The 19071-nt window shown below is 34.0% G+C and overlaps 1 protein-coding gene across 1 annotated transcript; it reads left to right on the top strand.

Annotated features, from left to right (window-relative positions):
- The first annotated feature begins 871 nt into the window (after window positions 1-871).
- On the top strand, window positions 872-11470 carry LOC144834774 (organic cation/carnitine transporter 2-like). The gene is made up of 6 exons (XM_078689709.1): window positions 872-1099; window positions 5681-5784; window positions 6185-6339; window positions 6788-6956; window positions 7912-8050; window positions 11315-11470. The coding sequence occupies exons 1-6, from the start codon at window positions 872-874 to the stop codon at window positions 11468-11470; spliced, it is 951 nt and encodes a 316-aa protein (XP_078545835.1).
- Window positions 11471-19071: the final 7601 nt, after the last annotated feature.

The following is a 19071-nucleotide window of genomic DNA, read 5'->3' as shown; positions in this document are numbered from 1 at the left end:
ACTATTATGAAACCATCTCCTGTCTAATGTAATCCATAGAGCCAAACACATCTGTTATAGTCTTTTCCCATTTGCATCTTGGTCTTCCTCTTCTTCTCTTCCCTGGAATATAAGCCTCCAACACTGTCTTCTCCATTCCACCTTGCCGCTTAATGTGACCAAAATAGCACCATTTCTGCTTTTTAACATACTGCAACAACCAATCATTTTGATACACCAAGCTCCTCTCGTATGCTATCATTTGAGCAGTGTTGAGTCCATGGGACTCCCAAGAGCATTTGTTTTCAAAAAAATAGTACAATATTTAAAAGAGGTATTCTATGAAGAATGTAGAACAAGTACCTTCAGTTGCACTGATGAAGGGCTAGTGTTTTCTGGCTGTTTTATCGTCACCTTTTGTTGTATTTCTTTTATTCCTGTCCACCCAGGCAACACATAATTAGTTATTGACAATTAAAAGGAATTTAGGTTCAACGATTTTCCCCAAATAGGGGTGTTTTCCGATCGTGGTATGCACTGTCTAATTTTTGTAATTACACTTCATTGGTCACATCCGTATTGAGAATAGGTCTTAAATTTAGCCGAGAAAGAGTCCCTACAGGATTTTGGATATAACTAGAAACACAATAATAGCGCGCTGATGCATTTAAACTGTAGCCTACACACAACAGAACCAATCCTATCCAGAGATCAGTAGCGTCAGGTTTGGTTGTTGAATAAGTACCAATCTAATAACACTATGAAGTTTGATAACGTCTTTAAATACATTGGTGAATATGGTCTCTATCACAAACTGGTGACATTGTCAATATGCTGTCTTATATTTTTGAATTCGTTTATTAATATATCAACCGTGTTTATCAGTGGAACTATGGATCACCATTGCAAGCCTCCAGATGAAGCTAATTGTAGCGAGCTTTATCTCGGTGACTGCTGGAATACAAACGATAGCATGAGTCTTCCACCAGATGATGAGGGGACACTATTAATTAATGAAGCACAATGTAGAATGTATGCAAATGATACGACTGAACTGATTGATTGTGAAAATGGATGGGCTTACGATCGATCACGGTATGATTCCACTATTGTGTCTGAGGTAAGACTGTTTATTTTGTGTTCATCAAGAGGTCCTCCAAGAAAGGAGAATTATGGTTTATAGATAAATAACACCATAAATATATTAAATAGATAGGATCAGGTGCCGTTTTCGGCGGGCCGAATCGTCTCAGGGCCGAATCGTCCCGTTACCGTTTTGGTTCAGGGACGATTCGGCCCTGAGACGATTCGGCCCGGGACTATTCGGCCCACTTTTGGTGAGACGATTCGGCCCACTGAAACGTCTCACTTTAGACCAAATTCATATTCATTTTTTTTGGTATTTATCCAGTTTTTAAAGGTGTTTAACAATCCGTGTTTATTGATATTGACAATCTTGATATAATATATATAATAAATTACTAAAAAAACGTAATTTTATATTAAATTTATTACTTCGAAAACCTTGTTCATTTCGTGCATTCGCCAAGCGACCAACAGAGGGCGGGTTCAGGGACGATTCGGCCCTGAGACGATTCGGCCCGGGACTATTCGGCCCACTTTTGGTGGGACGATTCGGCCCACTTTCGGGCCGAAACATCCCACTTTGTGGGCCGAAACGTCTCACCTCAGACCAAATTCATATTCATTTTTGTGGGTATTTATCAAGTTTTTAAAGGTGTTTAACAATCCGTATTTTATTGATATTGACATTTTGATATAATATATATAATAAATTACTAAAAAAACCGTAATTTTATAATGAATTTATTACTTCGAAAACCTTGTTTATTTCGTGCATTCGCCAAGCGGCCAACAGAGGGCGTAACTTGTTTACATCGTTCGCGTGACTAAAAATTGATCATTTTCGACAATGTTTTCAAAATGTTTGCTTTATTGCATCTTTATCCCTAGTAGTACTACCCCATAGTCTCTCTGGAAATAAAGTTTGGGGAAAAAAACTTATTTTTGCTTATAAAATGCATATCAAAGCCGATAAATGTAAGTGTGCCGAATCGTCTCGGGCCGAATAGTCCCGGGCCGAATCGTCCCAGGGCCGAATCGTCCCGGGCCGAATCGTCTCAGGGCCGAATCGTCCCGTTACCCAGAGGGCGTAACTTGTTTACATCGTTCGCGTGACTAAAAAATGATCATTTTCGACAATGTTTACAAAATGTTTGCTTTATTGCATCTTTATCCCTAGTAGTACTACCCCATAGTCGCTCTGAAAATAAAGTTTGGGGAAAAAAACTTATTTTATGCTTATAAATGCATATCAAAGCCGATAAATTTAAGTGTGCCGAATCGTCCCGGGCCGAATCGTCCCGGGCCGAATAGTCCCGGGCCGAATCGTCCCGGGCCGAATCGTCTCAGGGCCGAATCGTCCCGTTACCGTTTTCGGCCACCTCGACTTGTATGGACTATACCATTATAAAAAGATGGGGAAATAGGGGTGTCCCATTTATTAATTGATGTGTTAATGTGTTAAAATACTGCTGCTTTTGTTCTTTTGTTTAGTGCATTATGTTTCAGCAACAAAGGGAAAACAACTACGCCCTGCATGCTGTAGAATTAATTTCAGTTTTCAAGTTAATAGGCCTACAGTATATTATGGCTCTTTGTTTCTATATAATTTTTAGGTATCCTTCCTTAATATATTAGGTGGATTCCCTAAGGTACGGATATTGAATAATTTTTACGGATTTATAGATACAGAAAGTATATAAAGAAAGTTTTTATTCCAGTTACAAATAAAAAATATAATTTACCTAACGATAACACAGTAGTACATTTAATAAAGATGACAGTAGTACATTTAATAAGATCTATCACATACTGATTATTAGGTAATCAGTAAAACAAATAAACATTATAATTATGAATCTGTACCATTTTGTTCCTAGAAAACACAGCGTTTGACATTGCGTGTTTTTAGGTTTGGTTTTTCTAAAACGTTTTAAACACGTTTTTAAACGTTTCTGTGTAGAAATACATGTTCTAATTGAACAACGTTTGCATCAAAACGTTATAATAGCGAATGCAAAACGGAGCTGATGTCGCCATGAAGAGGATGATTGGTGTCTTCCAATATACGAGTCAAGCATTTGCATAGACAAACCAATTACTTTCCCCGCTCTACCCAGCACCTTCTCAATTCGGTCTTTATCCCCCTTACATTCCCTTACTGATATTCCTAGCCCAATATACAATATGCCCAAATAGAACATCACTGATTAGTAAAACATAAACATTCTATAGTACAAATATCCTGCTTTACCCCAAAGAACCGAGTTTCCTCAAGCAGTACAGCCTTGTATTTAACTTCTTAACTACGATCAACATGTCCACCCATTTAAGTTTTAGTCAAAAAACACTACTGCCACATACTTATAATTGTTAACGATCTCTACTTCCTTTACTTTAATTAATGTATACTGTCAGACCAATTACTGATGCCAGGTTCTTGGGTTAAAATCCATGTTGCAAATAAAAAACATGATTTATCTACCGATAGGATTGGGCCGATTAGAATGCATTTGCTAACATTCTTTTACATATTTCACAACATTATAGAGTGTAGGTAATTTAACCAATTGTAATGTAGTATTTAGGATATTTAAATATCGATTGTACTGTTAGTATTTAGGATGTTTTAATTCCGATTGTACTGTAGTTTTAATATGTTTTGATTCCGATTGTACTGTAGTATTTAGTTGTATTGTAGTTTAACATGTTTTAATTCCGATTGTATTGTAGTATTTAAGATTTTCTAATTTCGAATCCGATTGTAAATTCTAAAATTTGTGTTTAGTGTTTAAATCCACATAGGAATAACATGGGCCTAGTATTTAATATGTTTTAATTTTGATTATACTGTAGTTACTAACTTTAGTTTTTATATATAATAAGTAAGTATACCTACTTATATAGTTTTTATTTATTTATTTATTCATAGGAATCACCTTTATATCGGTGTCACACATTTATCAGTTAATGGTGCATCCAATTTACAAATAACATAAGCCACAAAGTTCTAAATACAAATACATAACATCAAAACAAAATGTAAACTAACTAATTAATTAGATCTGTATGAAAATACATAATACGTAAATTGTACAATATATAACTACAAAAATAAAAACAAAACAACAAAAATACAGGATAGGCCTAATAAATAAATAAAACTTACAGATACATCCTCATAGAGATGTCTGTAGCTTGTTTACTATATTATTAATCAATTAGTTGAGAGAGGTAATGCTGATAAAATTGTAGATCTAGTAACCCATGCTTTCATTAAATATTTTTTACAATAACAATCAAAGATTTTTCCTAATGTTTCATTTTCAGTGAATAAATTGTCTAGCATAAAATGGTGTTTTAATTCCTTGAGAGCCAACAAAAATTATCCCAGTACATACTTAATTATTGTCTAACAGAGTTTAATGAAGGACATTTAAATAAAAAATGGTTTACTGTTTCTTTTTCGTTAGTACTACACATCTTACATAATCCTGTGTTATGATTTGACCAGGATTGTCTACGACCCTCAAGATCTAGAGAGTTTGATTTTGCTTTAAATTTTAAATTGATACTCTTAAAATTAGTTTTATCTAACAAATATTGTTCAAGGTTTGGAGTTCCTTTATACATAGTATATTCCGTTAACGTTGTTTTGCATTGGGCCTTTGAAAACCACTCGTTATGATCAACTTGTTTATTATTTTTCCTAAATGGCTTTATCCAGTTAGTAGATGGTTCTTCATTAAATTTGTCTATAAAATTTGTTTTATTTAAAATATCTTTAGTTAATATAATATTGTTACAAAATCTTGGCATTCCCTAACACAGTACCTAATAATAACATGCCTTATAAAAAGTACATGCATTGCTAGTTTTTGATGTAGTATTGTTCCTTGTAGTTTGTACTGTAGATTACATAACAGAACAATTGTATTGTCTTCCCATTCAATAGACACCCTTCTCTACATAAAACATAATACACTATAATAATACCCCTATCATAATAATGGTATAGTCCATATAAGTCGAGGTGGCCGAAAACCGCACCTGATCCAATAGATATAATGTTGAATTGTAGATAACTTTGTTTTTTTTGCACACTAAGTTGGTTTGTATGTTATTGTATTATCATTATGCTGGTCGAAAAACAAACTTAGAAATTACATACTAATCCATATGGCGCTATTGGCATTTACAGACTGGTTGAAGTAACGGTGTCTCTCCTAATGCATGCTCTATTGTGTCGATTACTTATTGAGTTAAAATAAAAAATAAAATAGAGATTAGTCTTAGATTTTAGAAACGGTTGCCTTGGAGTAGCTTATATTCAAAACTGTCATTGTGTATATGAACAATAAAGTTTAGCTCGTGGTGAATACTTTTTTGAAAAACAATATGATCAGAGAAGAATGAAATTAACTCTTCCCTGGTATATGAGCGAGCACTTAGTTAGTTCAAACTGACAAAAGAAGAATAGGCCTACTTGATTGCCTTTTTAAAATAACAGCAATAATAGATCCTTTAATGTTAATCATAGTCCCTCAAATTTCAGTTTTTTATGTTTATATTGAAATAGACAATAAATATTTATATAACATGCATTATATTTTGGTAGTTTGACCTGGTGTGTGAAGACAGTTATTTGGTGTCGTTGGCGTCATCCTTGTACCTAGCAGGCTTCTTTGTTGGTTCTATTCTATTCGGACTTCTTTCTGATTTGTAAGTTTTAAATAAATGAAAGAATTCGGTACCTTCATAATACTTAGTATCATGTCATTCAATTTTGGAAGCAATCCGGACCAGGATAACAATTCTGGACCACTTTTTATTATTTGAATAATCTTAGGCCGTAACTATACAAGAATGTTTATCACGATTCTTGATACTTGTTACTCCTGGTGGATGTTGCAACACTTTGATTGCTCTTGTTTAAATAATGGTTTTCGCGATTTTCATCGAGTTTCCTAATTATATGCGCTTTTGAGTCATGGATTAAGGAATATATTCTATAGATCTATTCCTTAATCCATGTTTGATTTTAGTTCAAACTTAGTACCGTAATCTTTCATATTCATTCATTTCGTTACACTACTCACATTTTATACATTTCAATTGTTAGTCTAGGAAGAAGAAAAGGAGTGTTGTTAGGCTTTGCATTGGCTTTATCATTCACGATGTTATGCAGTCTGTCGAAATCATATGTGATGTATGTGGGTTTCCGCTTCCTGACCGGAATATCTGATATTGGGTTATATGTTTCAGTCTTCACATACGGTAGGAATAATATTTTATCATTAAAATTCATAATTTACACTTTTACATATTACAAAAACTATGACCACCTTAACAATTACAATTCAAATGGTATATTGAGATCTGAAGATAGGTAATACTTCACCGTGTACCAACATTCACGTAAAATCTCCGCAATATTGAGACGACATAATTAAGGAGCGTTCGATTCACGTCATAGTTAATGCATTGTGTGCATGCAGGGACAAGGGACGAAAAACGGTCCCTACTACAGTACCATGCCTGATAAAAACAACACCCGGTAAATGTCCCGACCTTTAAAGCTGAATAATAATATTTTGATGAGATAACTGTTCGTCACGGGCATACAATGAACATTTCCAATATATTTCGTAGACTGTCCCGATAATTTAATACCATACAGACAATTTGAATTTAAATATTGCTTTTTCTGTGTTATTATTTTCAGTTACGGAATTAGTTGCTCCATCAAGACGAGCTATGATGTCTACCATTGTGACTATCTATTGGTGCTTTGGCATAATGATGTTAGCTCCGATTGCTTATTTCATTAGATCATGGGACAAGCTTCTCATGACTTTCAGCATTTCCCTTTCCCCTCTGCTGTTGCTTTACTTGTAAGTGTACTTTTATAAATTAAAAACGGAAAGCATATAAAGAGTAATTTGTGAATTGCTATATTACATGTTCCTTAAATGAATGTACACAGGAAATATAATTAGCTATTGTAAAAGTGGACTTGTAGCCTTGTATATTGATCGTACAGTAGGGTCATAGTGTTCAAATCGTGTAAAGTGTCAATTTTTTAGTCGCGTGCAACTCGACTCTACAGCTCACTAAGTCGGTCGGTTGGTCGGTCGGTCGGTAAACACTAACTTGTATATGGCCTTGCCTTGATATCAGTTTCATCTAGCTAAGTCAATTTTTTACAGTATATTCCTTATGGCCAGGAATCGGTGTGGTTATTTGTTCACGGTGCGCAATAAAAAATTACGCGATCTACGCACGATTTAACGAAATCACGTTTGTAATCATATCTTCACAAGCATGAATCACAATTAAATAAAATTTATAATATCAATAAGAATCTCCATGTAGGGCTTTCTCTTTCCAGCCATTGGTTTTCTCCTCTTGCCACCTCTTCTGATAATCTATAAGAGTTCCTTTTTCATCTAACACCTTCTCCTAAAGCAAATTGCAGCATCCACTGTAGTATATTTACTCTAATCAACAGCTCACTATGTCGGTCGGATGCTTGGTCGGTCGGTTGGTCGGTCGGTAAACACTAACTCAAATTTGAGCACGCGACTGCAGTCATCTATATGGCCTTGTTTTCTTATGACAATCAAAAAAAGAACTCCACTCCGAAAAACTTAAGACTTTGTTTCGGGAGCATTATGTGAATATTAGCTCTGTGAATTAATTCGCATATGGTAACAATTTTCTATAAATATTTAAAAAATAATTATGGTCAAGCAAAGTTGGTATTATAATATTTTTATGTTATATGTTTCGGTGGCTGGTAGGTAATCTAGTAATTCATTTCTAACTTAATTTGATCATTTTTTACAGTTTTATTCCAGAGTCACCTCGCTGGCTTCTTGCCAAAGGGAGAACTGAAGAAGCAAAACTTGTTATTCAAAAAATTGCAAAAAGAAATAAAGTTGGAGATTTACCGGATGACATATTGGACAATTTAGAAGTTGGATGTGTAAGTTGAAATATTTATTTTGCTGCCTAAATGTCATCGTATAGTAATAGGTAAGTGAAATTATTGTCAATAGAAAAAGATAAGATCTTTTGTATTTATTCATAACAGTTTTAGGGAAAGGTTCGACGCCTGATCTCACAACCATGCAAAATTGATATGTCTAACTGGTTCCTCGTTTTGGTTGATTTTATAGGTTTTTAAAGATGTATTGCCCCTCCCCCCTCCCCTGAAAAAATAATTCTTAACATTTTGTTGTTGAATATGCCATTTTTGGTGTAAGTGGATAACTATTAGGTGACATTAATACCTAATAGTTATCCTCTCAAACCATAAAATGTGATCAAAAAAATGTATTTACCTAACTGTAATTTAAAGATGTATTGTCCCCCAAAAACATGAAAAATGAAGATTAATTAAATCAGACTTTGAATAGGTTATTTTGTTGTTTTAATAAAGTTAATCACTTCTGAAGAGAAAAAAACGAAAAAAAATCATGTTTTCACTTATGAAATAACATTTTCAACCAAAAATCCATTGGCTGGCAGCCAATTTGACCATTTTTTGCTTTAAATTCCATTTTTTAGGTATAACTTTTTTTTTTTAGATCCAATTTTTGGTCGAAGTAAATAACTATTATATGACATTAAAATGGCATATTCAACAAAAAAAATTAAAAAAATTATTTTTCAGGGGGACAATACATCTTTAAAGCAAACATTAATCAAATTGGCTGCCAGCCAATGGGTTTTTGGTCGAATTTAGCCATTTATTTTGTCATTTTATGAGTGAAAACATTAATTTTGTCCGGTTTTTTTTAACGAAAACGTTTCTAACGTTATTAAAACTACAAAAGAATCTATTCAAAGTCTGATTTTATTTTTCATGTTTTTGGGGAGAATCATCTTTAATTGAATAAAAGAAAGTTAATAAAACAAAATGTGACGTAAAACGCATGGATTTTTATTATAGGATTCAAGTGAAAGTACCAAGACTAGTCCGTTGATTATACTTCGATATCCACAGATGAGAAGAAAAACTGTTTACATCACATACAGTTGGTACGACACATTTCTTGTTTATTTGTGTATTAAAACTATTTTCATTTATTCCGCTCTAAAACTCTGTGACCGAAAAAGTAAAAAAGGTAAAAAGTATAATGCTATGTCATTACAGCCATATCAAAGATATGTTTTTGATAAATTCCAACTAAAACTAAATTTTGCTATAATAGGTTTGCCGTTAACCTTGCCTACTATGGTTTGACGTATGGTGTTGAGGGTCTAAACGTCGACGTATACATTGGAACTTTCTTGGGTGGTGTTACCGAGTTGTTGGCCTACCTGTTCACTTGGTTCTTTATTCAGAAGCTGGGCAGACGATGTTCACTAGCAGGTACCCTTGTTGCTGGTGGTGTTGCTTGTTTCATCAATATATGGATTCGTAAGTCTAGATTCGGTCCACATCGATGCGCATGCGCTATTGAAACTTTTCAAGTCTGTCACGTAACACCAGAGCGCGCTCGATGTAAAAAAAAATTCACTCTATAGTTCACTATGTCGGTCGGTTGGTCTGTCTGTCTGTCTGTCTGTCGGTCCGGTATCACTGCGTTTTATCGCTTTCTGATCTTATCTTGATATCAGTTTAATCTAGCTAAGTCAAGTTTTCACAGAATATTCCTTATGGCCAGGAATCGATGTGGTTATGTTTTCACGGTGCGCAATAAAAAATTACGCGGTCTACGCACGATTTAATGAAATCACGTTTGTAATCATATCTTCACAACCATGAATCACAATTAAATAAAAGTTGGTACTCATAAATTTCAGGGCATAAATCATATGACAATACAATTACGTGCGTAGCGCATGCGTACGCGCGCCTAAAATGTTCAAAATTTATTTTCGATGAAATAAGTTAAGAGTACGTTTCAGGCAATTTTAAGCGTTTACAAAATTGCCATGAGTGCGCAGATTTTTGCGCGCGCACTGCGCGTTAAATGTTATTGCGCACTCTTTTTTTTTCTTGACTTACTTTTCAACTCGAAATTACGTTATACGAGCACGTCAAAACTGACAGGCTACGCACGTGTAAATTTAAAAAATATAAATGTTTTTAAACATTTAAACATTTTTAAACATGTTCAGTAATTTCGGTCAGTATAGTTCACTATGTCGGTCTGTCTGTCGGTCTGTCTGTCGGTCTGTCTGTCGGTCTGGTATCACTATGCATTGTAGCACGCGACTTAATGGCTGTTGGCCTTGTTTGTTGAATATGCCATTTTAGTGTAATAGTTATTCACTTTGAGCAAAACAGATTTACCTGAAAAAATGTGATTTAAAGCAAACCATTCTTAAATTGTCTGTCAGGTAATGGTTTTTGGTTAAAATTAAACGTTTTTTTGTCTCTTTATAGGCCTAAGTGAAATAATTTTTTATTTTGATTTTTTTTTTACAGAAGTGAATAACTTTATTAAAACTGCAAAATGAATTATTTAAAGTCTGATTTTATTATTTATTATTTTTCATGTTTTTGGAGGACAATACATCTTTAATGGAAGCTGTACATTTGAAAATCTCATGTCGTGTGAACCTCAAATGGACAGTCACAACCTTCCCAAATATGGTGGTTGGTGGTTGCGTCTTATGGTACTGTGTACTTTGTACTAGTCCATGATTGCCTGGGTACGAAAGTTTGTGGTGGGGTTCAATTATACTGAATTGAATCAACAATGAATTCCAAATAGTGTCCCAATTTAGCTTAAATTAGTGTGTTGGATTATAATCGGGCATACATAACCGGTACTATACTGACAATCAGAATTCGACCCCCTGTTTTGATATACTACAATTATTACTAAAGTAATTTTCGAATTTTCAATTTTTTGAGCAATGTGTTGCTTTTATGAGGCCATTTTAGAGTAATAATAATTATGTTTGTACATTTTCAGCGGTAACACTTGTGGCTTTCAGGACATCTTTAGCAATGATTGGCAAGTTTTTTATTACATCTGCATTTGGAATTGTTTATATATATACTGTTGAACTTTTTCCAACGAACATTAGGCAAGTTACATACATTTACTTTACAGTAATACTATATGATAAGTTCGTAAAATAATATTAATATGTTCCTGAATGTTGTCTGGTCTGTGTAAATGGTCTGTAAAATCCAAAATAACAAGCACCCGCTTCTTTTGGTGCCATTGTAACTTGTGTCAATACATGTCACATATTGACTACAACGTAATTGTATATGTGTTTACAGGAGCACCGGTTTAGGAATATGCTCCCTCTTTTCACGAGTGGCTGGGATGCTTGCCCCTCAGATTCTTTTTCTCGAAAAAGTATGGGCACCTCTGCCGCTGGTGGCGTTCAGTTTTACGTCAGTGACTTCTGGACTGGTGGCACTACTTCTGCCTGAAACTCTAAATGTGCCACTTCCGCAGACTATAGAAGAAGCTGAAATGATTACGAGGTAAGAACAGTACTTAAGCGTGGTTCCCACAAGCGACGCTAGGTTCTTTACTTTTACGTTTAAACATATTTCTCCGCATCTTTTAGTCTATTACCGATGACACGCCGTTTTCTTGTTTTATTATTACAGGAAAAACAACATAAGAGGGAATAAAGATTTTGAAAGTCTTCAGATGCAAGCAGCCAATACTTAAGAATAAACTAAATTAAAAATTTGTTATTGGAATAGTGATTAAATCGGTTTGTTTTGGTTCTCATGCTAGGTTTAGTTAAATTCGTTTGGGTTTGGGTTGTATCTAGATATTTAAATCGCCGTGAAACTAAGCAATGTGGTCTAAACATGTTATGTATAGAAGGGAATATGTCAAATAAAAAACATTAACACGTTGTAATAACATGTTGTAGCTAATTAAAAAATAACCCTACCTGGTTTACATTTATGTTATATAATATAATTTTTATTTTAATATAATAATGTTACTAATGACATTTTAATTTTATTTTTAATTTTAGAAATAGTATTTAAAAAATTCATTTAAATAACATAAACGGATAAATAAAGTAGAATCTATACAATGAAATACTTACAATTTCACATTTTTAGACTTTCTTTAAATCTTCGACTCGCCAGAAAAATATAATAATAATAAATACTTCAAATTTACATCTCGAAGTATTTTTCCGAAACGAAAGTTTGTTCATCTTTCAGTCTAACTTTAACGACAAACTAAATTGTGTCATCCTTTTCGAACATGATATCTATTCTACAGAATGAACAGTGGTGTTAGCGTCTGCTGGGCACTGTGTGTGGTGTAACGATCACGAAAATCAGAAGTATCAGCATTGTTTTTTTTTCATATATTTATAATTTCATTTAATATTTATATAGCTTGATTACAAGTGAGCTCTAAATTATCGAAAGGTTTTGCGTTAGGCCTCCTTTTTTTAACTACGGACAACAATCATGTGAAAGACTTCATCCTCAAGAGGAAAGCTTCTCTAACACTACTCTGAAACCATCTCCTGTCTTCTGTCCTACTTGCTTGCTCCATAGATTCAAACACATCTGTTATAGTCTTTCCATTTGCATCTTGGTCTTCCTCTTCTTCTCTTCCCTGGAATATAAGCCTCCAACACTGTCTTCTCCATTCCATCGTACATCCGCTTAATGTAACCAAAATAGCACAATTTCTGCTTTTTAACACACTGCAGCAACCAATCATTTGATACACCAAGCTCCTCTCTTATGCTATCATTTTTTCATTCATTCATTTTATTGTTTCACATAAAATAAGTAAAATATAAGACAAAGACAAGACAAAGAAAAATAAAAAATCTGGTTAATTATTTGTTTATGTGTGGAAAATCTAATAAGCCAAACAGGGCTTTAAGGCTGAGTATTCCAAAATACATCACATTGTACATGAACGTACAATTGCTTTCTAAAAAAAAAGAACAACAAAGATTTGGTTGAATATCAATAGAAGGAAAAGCTATAGGATATAAATTCCATAGGAGCAAACTTATTAACTATCTGAAGAATATTGATGGATTATTATTTTGTATTGAAAGTAAGGTCGGTGATAATTTAATGTTTAAAGTTAAATTATTCCATAAAAATGGTCCGTTAAAATGAAAGAATTTTTCCTGAGAGCTGTAGTGTACTTTTCATAAATAAAATGTTTCCGGGTAGATGACCTGGTGTTATAAGAATGAACCTGACTCTAACCATTGTAAACAATGAGTTTACACAGTTTATTCAGAGTATACATATTTAACAATACATATTATTTATTTCTACTGATACTGGCTGGCATTTTGGCCTCTTGGGGGCTACCACTCAAATGACATCGCTGTATTAAAGGTTCAGTGTGTTGTCACAGGAGCCAGTAAATCAAATGGTTGTTATTAAGTATATCGGTAAGGATGTGACATCCGTTAGGTAAATTGTGGAATTTGAAGGCAAAATAATTGCCCAGAATTATACCAGCCAAATGAGCGAATAACATGAGTAACATATGAGTAGCTCCTGTGTTGAGTTAGGTGTTGGATGATGCCGGGGGATGGTTGGGTGGGAAGATTGAAAAGTTTGTACAACTATCGAACGGCTAATTTAACATCGAAGTGTGCTCTTAGTAAAGAACTAAAAACACTCTGAATTCCCATTGGTTGCCAATTAGAAATTAGCCTATCCTACATTTTTGTGGTTCCACTATTAGATATACCCGTTGGTCTATAGAAATACATTGTAAATTACTGTGGTTGGAACTTTGATAAAGTGTCTCTCTTCTTGACTAACATTCACGCTTTAATTACCTTTAGAAACAATATACCATTCATCCTAACACTTCTATTACTCTGAAATCTACCCCATTTATATACCACATCCTTAGTTAAAAGAAAGTACTTGTGTTGTGTATAGGCCTAAACTATAATTTATTACTTTAAATTTCCTTTAAAATGAGAAGAGAGTTGGTTATTAATAACACGAAACATAAATACAAGCGTTTGCAGTTTGTTAATATTGAATATGTTTAAAGTGTTTAGCTGATGGAATAATTGCTTTGTATGGGATCTTGGGGATTCTCCCGTGCAAATCCTTAGAGCCTTAATTCTTTTGAAGCTTAAAGAGACAGTGAATTTTGGATGTTCGATGGACTATTCCTAGGATTAGTCTGCAAAATGTTGTTAGAAATTGAAGCCCAAGGAATATTACAGTAGGATAAGTATGGTAAAATGAGAGTGTTGTAAAGCAAAAATAAAATATTGTATGGAAGAATATATTTTAATTTACTTAAAACACCAACAGAACAGAATCTATTAGGCTAGTATTTGTTGAGTTAAGCCGAGTAATATCAAGATATAAAGGGGAGATATTGGGGTTTTGTACATACCGAAAATCATCATCTGAGATAAACAGTTGATACATGATATGCAAATCCAGTCAGTATATCCGGGAAGACAGTGAGCATGCACAGAATTATTACAAAAATCACACTTAGCTATATTTTGCTTATCTATGGGTTTGTCATATAAAGAACATATCATTTATAATGTAAGAAAAACTTGACATGATTACTTGCATATCTATGTTTGGGTCTAAATAATCAAGTACATTTCTGTAAGGCATAACAAAAAAAAGGTGAAACATAAGAAAAGACTTGTATTGTAAAAACAAAATAAAGTTTCCAACTTGTATCGCCTTATTTAAATGTCAACCAGCTCACACTGTTAGTTATAGAATGTTAATCATTGTTATTAATTTATAGTTCAAGCTTTTAAATTGTTTAGGTTCCGAGATAGATATAGTTGATTACTGGTGGTTAGTTTTTTTATGCCGTTGGTAAGAATAAAAATCTTGCCGTCAAGTGTCCATGTAGGTTTAATCATGGAAATCCATGATTTAATGTACTTCGCATATTTTGGTTTTTATGACTCGTAATAGCTCCGAGTGTTTCAGGGTCAGATGCTCATGTATGAAGTATTTAGTCCCTTTAAATTGCTTCTTTGCATTAAATACTTCTCTTCTTTTGTTGTAGTTTGAGAATTTAATAATAACACGTCTAGGTTTGTTAGCGTCTGAGCCCTTACTTTGTCCTAGTCTATGAGTTCTATCTATGTCGGCAATTCCAACGTTGACATTAAGCTTTTCTTGAAGCAGATTGATAATCTTGGTATCCGTGCACTCGTTGCTTGATTCGGAAACGCCGTGAAGAATTAGGCAATTACGCCTGGAATATTGTTCAGCTTCATCAATATTGTTTTCTAAAATCATGCTTTTTTCTTCAAGGCTTGCTATCTTATCGTTAGTCTTGTTAATATCACAGTGTAAAGAATCTCTAATCTCTTTTTTTTAAATTTTCATTTTAGGCAAATTGCCAAGGATAACCACAAGATAATTCATTCACTATCCTTCTCAAAGGTGGAAATCCCATTCACAAGACAAACATATACACAAGATGCTCTACATAAACACAGACTTATTATTACAAGTCTTTGGGAGTGGAGTTGCAAATTGTCATGAAAAAAAATCCTGACATATGACAAGACTAGAACCCAGGACCCTTGGATTGGTAGCCAAGCATCATAACCACCAAGCCACAACTCCACTCCGCATGCCACAACTCCACTCCCCAAGCCACAACTCCACTCCATCAGTGAGCTTACCAATTAAGATGTTCTTGCACGGAATTTGATACAGCTGCAGCAATGTTCTTCATAAATGTAGAGTCAGGTGCTAAGCATTTCGTAAGCTCTAAGTCGATCAATTCTTTAATTTCTGTTTTGTCAGTAGGCCTAAATGGTTTCAGCTTTTTCCAGATCCGCCGGATTCAGCTACGTTTTCTTTTTTTTCGAATCTTTAGGAGTCGGTTTTTTCTTACTACCACCAGCCATCAGCAGTGTAATTGTAATAATTAATGGGCAGGTGGACGGCTTGAGTGTAGTAATCTGAATGGTTTGTTACCTAACAATAGGAGACGGGAGAGCTACGTTTAGGCACATCCATTCAACATGGTGCATACAATACTAATGTGCGGTGTTGAGCCCATGGGACTCGCAGGAGCATTTGTTTTCAAAAAAATAGTACAATATTTAACAGTTAAACTTGAACGAGGAATTGCGCGGTGATGCATTTAATGGTATTCTATATAGTCTTGTGTTATCTATATATAAATTATGGTTAATTCTGACATAGGCGAGCACAATGCAAAAACTTCGGTACAAATCTCCGCCTTGGATACCTACCTTATCTATCTCAGATGTACCGCGAAACGTAGATTTGATAACATTAATGTGCAGTTCGACGTATTTTTCCCTATTTCTATCTTAGCAAGATATTATAAAGAGTTTTTTAACAACATTTATGATTTCAACAGTAGATTTTCTACTCAATTTCAATTCTTGGCGGTCAAGTTATTTCCGGGTTTATGATAAGTTCACCTTGCAGCAACTTGGTTTCAACTATTTTCTCTCTTTTATACACAAGGGAGCAGTTAAAATAATAGATTTGACCCTAAAGGTGACTGGAAACAGGCACTTTCCATCAATCAATACAGTGTCCCTTTGGAAGACGGAAGAAAAACAGATACTATAGTAGGACTGGAGCTTAAGTTGGCCATTAGTCATAGCCATTTTAGTTTTTTGTTTATTTTAGGAACGGACCGCGCGTGTGAAAGGTACAGTAGTTAAAAAATATAAATTATACTGCAAATTAATAAAGATCAAATTAAATATACGCCATAAAGAATCGGAATATATTGTGGGGAATAGTATTATAAAATTACATAGGGAGATTTGATGATAAGACATTAATCGAGTGAAATCCCGATAGCTGAGTTTTATTAAGTAAGCTGGCAGGAATAACTGTAGGCTATCTGTGTCCTGTTAGGACCGAGATGTCTGCCCATGTTGCAAGCCGTAATGTCTTCTTTCTTGGGCCGAAATGGCCCACTCTGTCACGGCAGTTAGTTTCAAAAGATGTTTAAATTAAATAATGTATTAATACTTATTAGGATGATATTTATTTGAATAAACGCCTCTCCAATAAAACATCACTTTGAATAATAATCACCACCCCCCCCCCCCCCCCCGCCAACCCAACTATCTAATAAACGTCCGTCCCATCCACATTTATAATAACACAATTATACTATTTGTAGTAGAATTCATCGCACTGTTATCTACAATTTACCAAGCATTTGTTATTCTTTTTTACCACTTTTCATATCTATTAGATAGAGGATTTCATTTGATTATAAATGTTACCATATTATTAAAACTAAAAAATTTCCTTTTTTTTTTTCGAATAAGCCCCTCCCTCAAATGAACTCCGCCTCCCCACCTCCGCCCTATAAGGGCCCTACCAAATAATAAAGACTATACTTAAAATGTTATTAATCATCTAAGACACTGTGAAACAGAATAGTTTAGTTTTACGAATGTCAAGCATTTTCAATAATGGTAACCGACAGAAAACGTAAAAGAAGAACATTATCATTCCGAGAACCATCGTCTACACTTCCTAGAGGGGGAGCGAGCGAAGCGAGCTCACCCTCTAGTGTTAATAACTAACATTTGAAACAACTGTAGCCTACACACAACAGAACCAATCCTATCCAGGGATCAGTAGCGTCAGGATTGGTTGTTGAATAAGTACCAATCTAATAACACTATGAAGTTTGATAACGTCTTTAAATACATTGGTGAATATGGTCTCTATCACAAACTGGTGACATTGTCAATATGCTGTCTTATATTTTTGAATTCGTTTACTAATATATCAACCGTGTTTATCAGTGGGACTATGGATCACCATTGCAAGCCTCCATATGAAGCTAATTGTAGCGAACTTTATCTCGGTGATTGCTGGAATACAAACGATAGCATGAGTCTTCCACCAGATGATGAGGGGACACTATTAATCAATGAAGCACAACGTAAAATGTATGCAAATGATACGACTGAACTGATTGATTGTGAACATGGATGGGCTTACGATCGATCACGGTATGATTCCACTATTGTGTCTGAGGTAAGATTGTTTATTTTGTGTTCGTCAAGAGGTAGGACAAAACTCAAGAAAAGAGGATTATGTTTTATAGATAAAAAACACCATAAATACATTAAATAGATATAATGTTGAATTGTAGATATAAATGAATGTCAACATTGTTTTTTTGCACACACTAAGTTGGCTTGTATGTTATTGTATTATCTTTATGCTGGTCGAAAAACAAACTATAGAAATAACATACTAGCCCATATGGCGTATGTATTAAATATACAAACTGATAAGTTATTACAATATTAACTATTGGCATAAAGACTGGTTGAAGTCACTGTGTCTCCCATAATGCATGCTCTATTGTGTAGAAATAGAGATTAGTTTTAGATTTTAGAAACGGTTGCGTTGGAGTACCTCATATTCAAAACTGTCATTGTGTATATATATATATAACAATAAAGTTTAGCTCGTGGTGAATACTTTGTAAAAAAACCTTAGATAAACATCTATTAAAACTGATTTAGTTATAGGTTAGGCTAGGTTTCAATCTTTCAAAATTATATCATTGTATGACCAGGGAAGAGTGTAATTAACTCTTCCTTGGTATATGAACGAGCACAACAGTAGGCCTCTATACTTACCGGCCTTTTCAGCACACATTATGTTATAATATACAATATCTAAAACCATTATTTTTAAAATCTATTTTGACAAACCAAAATTAGTTACTGACCTGACTGACAGTTCGTGAAAAGAGCACTGAAACTGTCAGTCAGGTCAGTAACTAATTTTGGTTTGTCAAAATAGTTTTTTTAAATATCGTATCTTCAAACCAGATGAACATTTTCAATCATTCTAAAATCATTGTTACCTATATTTCAGGAATTGTTCCAATACATCCTAACAATGTCTTATTAGTGTCAACAATAAATATTTATATAATATGCATTATATTTTGGTAGTTTGACCTGGTGTGTGAAGACAGTTATTTGGTGTCGTTGGCGTCATCGTTGTACCTAGCAGGCTTCTTTGTTGGTTCTATT

This window comes from Antedon bifida, chromosome 1, assembly GCF_963402885.1.
Source record: "Antedon bifida chromosome 1, ecAntBifi1.1, whole genome shotgun sequence".
Classification (NCBI taxonomy): Eukaryota; Metazoa; Echinodermata; class Crinoidea; order Comatulida; family Antedonidae; genus Antedon; species Antedon bifida.
The sequence above is the reverse complement of the archived record's forward strand: the minus strand, read 5'-3'. Positions and strand labels throughout refer to the sequence as shown.

Excerpts from the sequence above, each read along its gene's own strand:
- LOC144834774 (XM_078689709.1), top strand. The coding sequence starts at position 872 with ATGGATCACCATTGCAAGCCTCCAGATGAAGCTAATTGTAGCGAGCTT. Across the intron at positions 5,785-6,184 it reads TTCGGACTTCTTTCTGATTT|TCTAGGAAGAAGAAAAGGAG; the intron begins GTAAGTTTTAAA and ends TTCAATTGTTAG. Across the intron at positions 8,051-11,314 it reads ACAATTTAGAAGTTGGATGT|GAGCACCGGTTTAGGAATAT; the intron begins GTAAGTTGAAAT and ends ATGTGTTTACAG.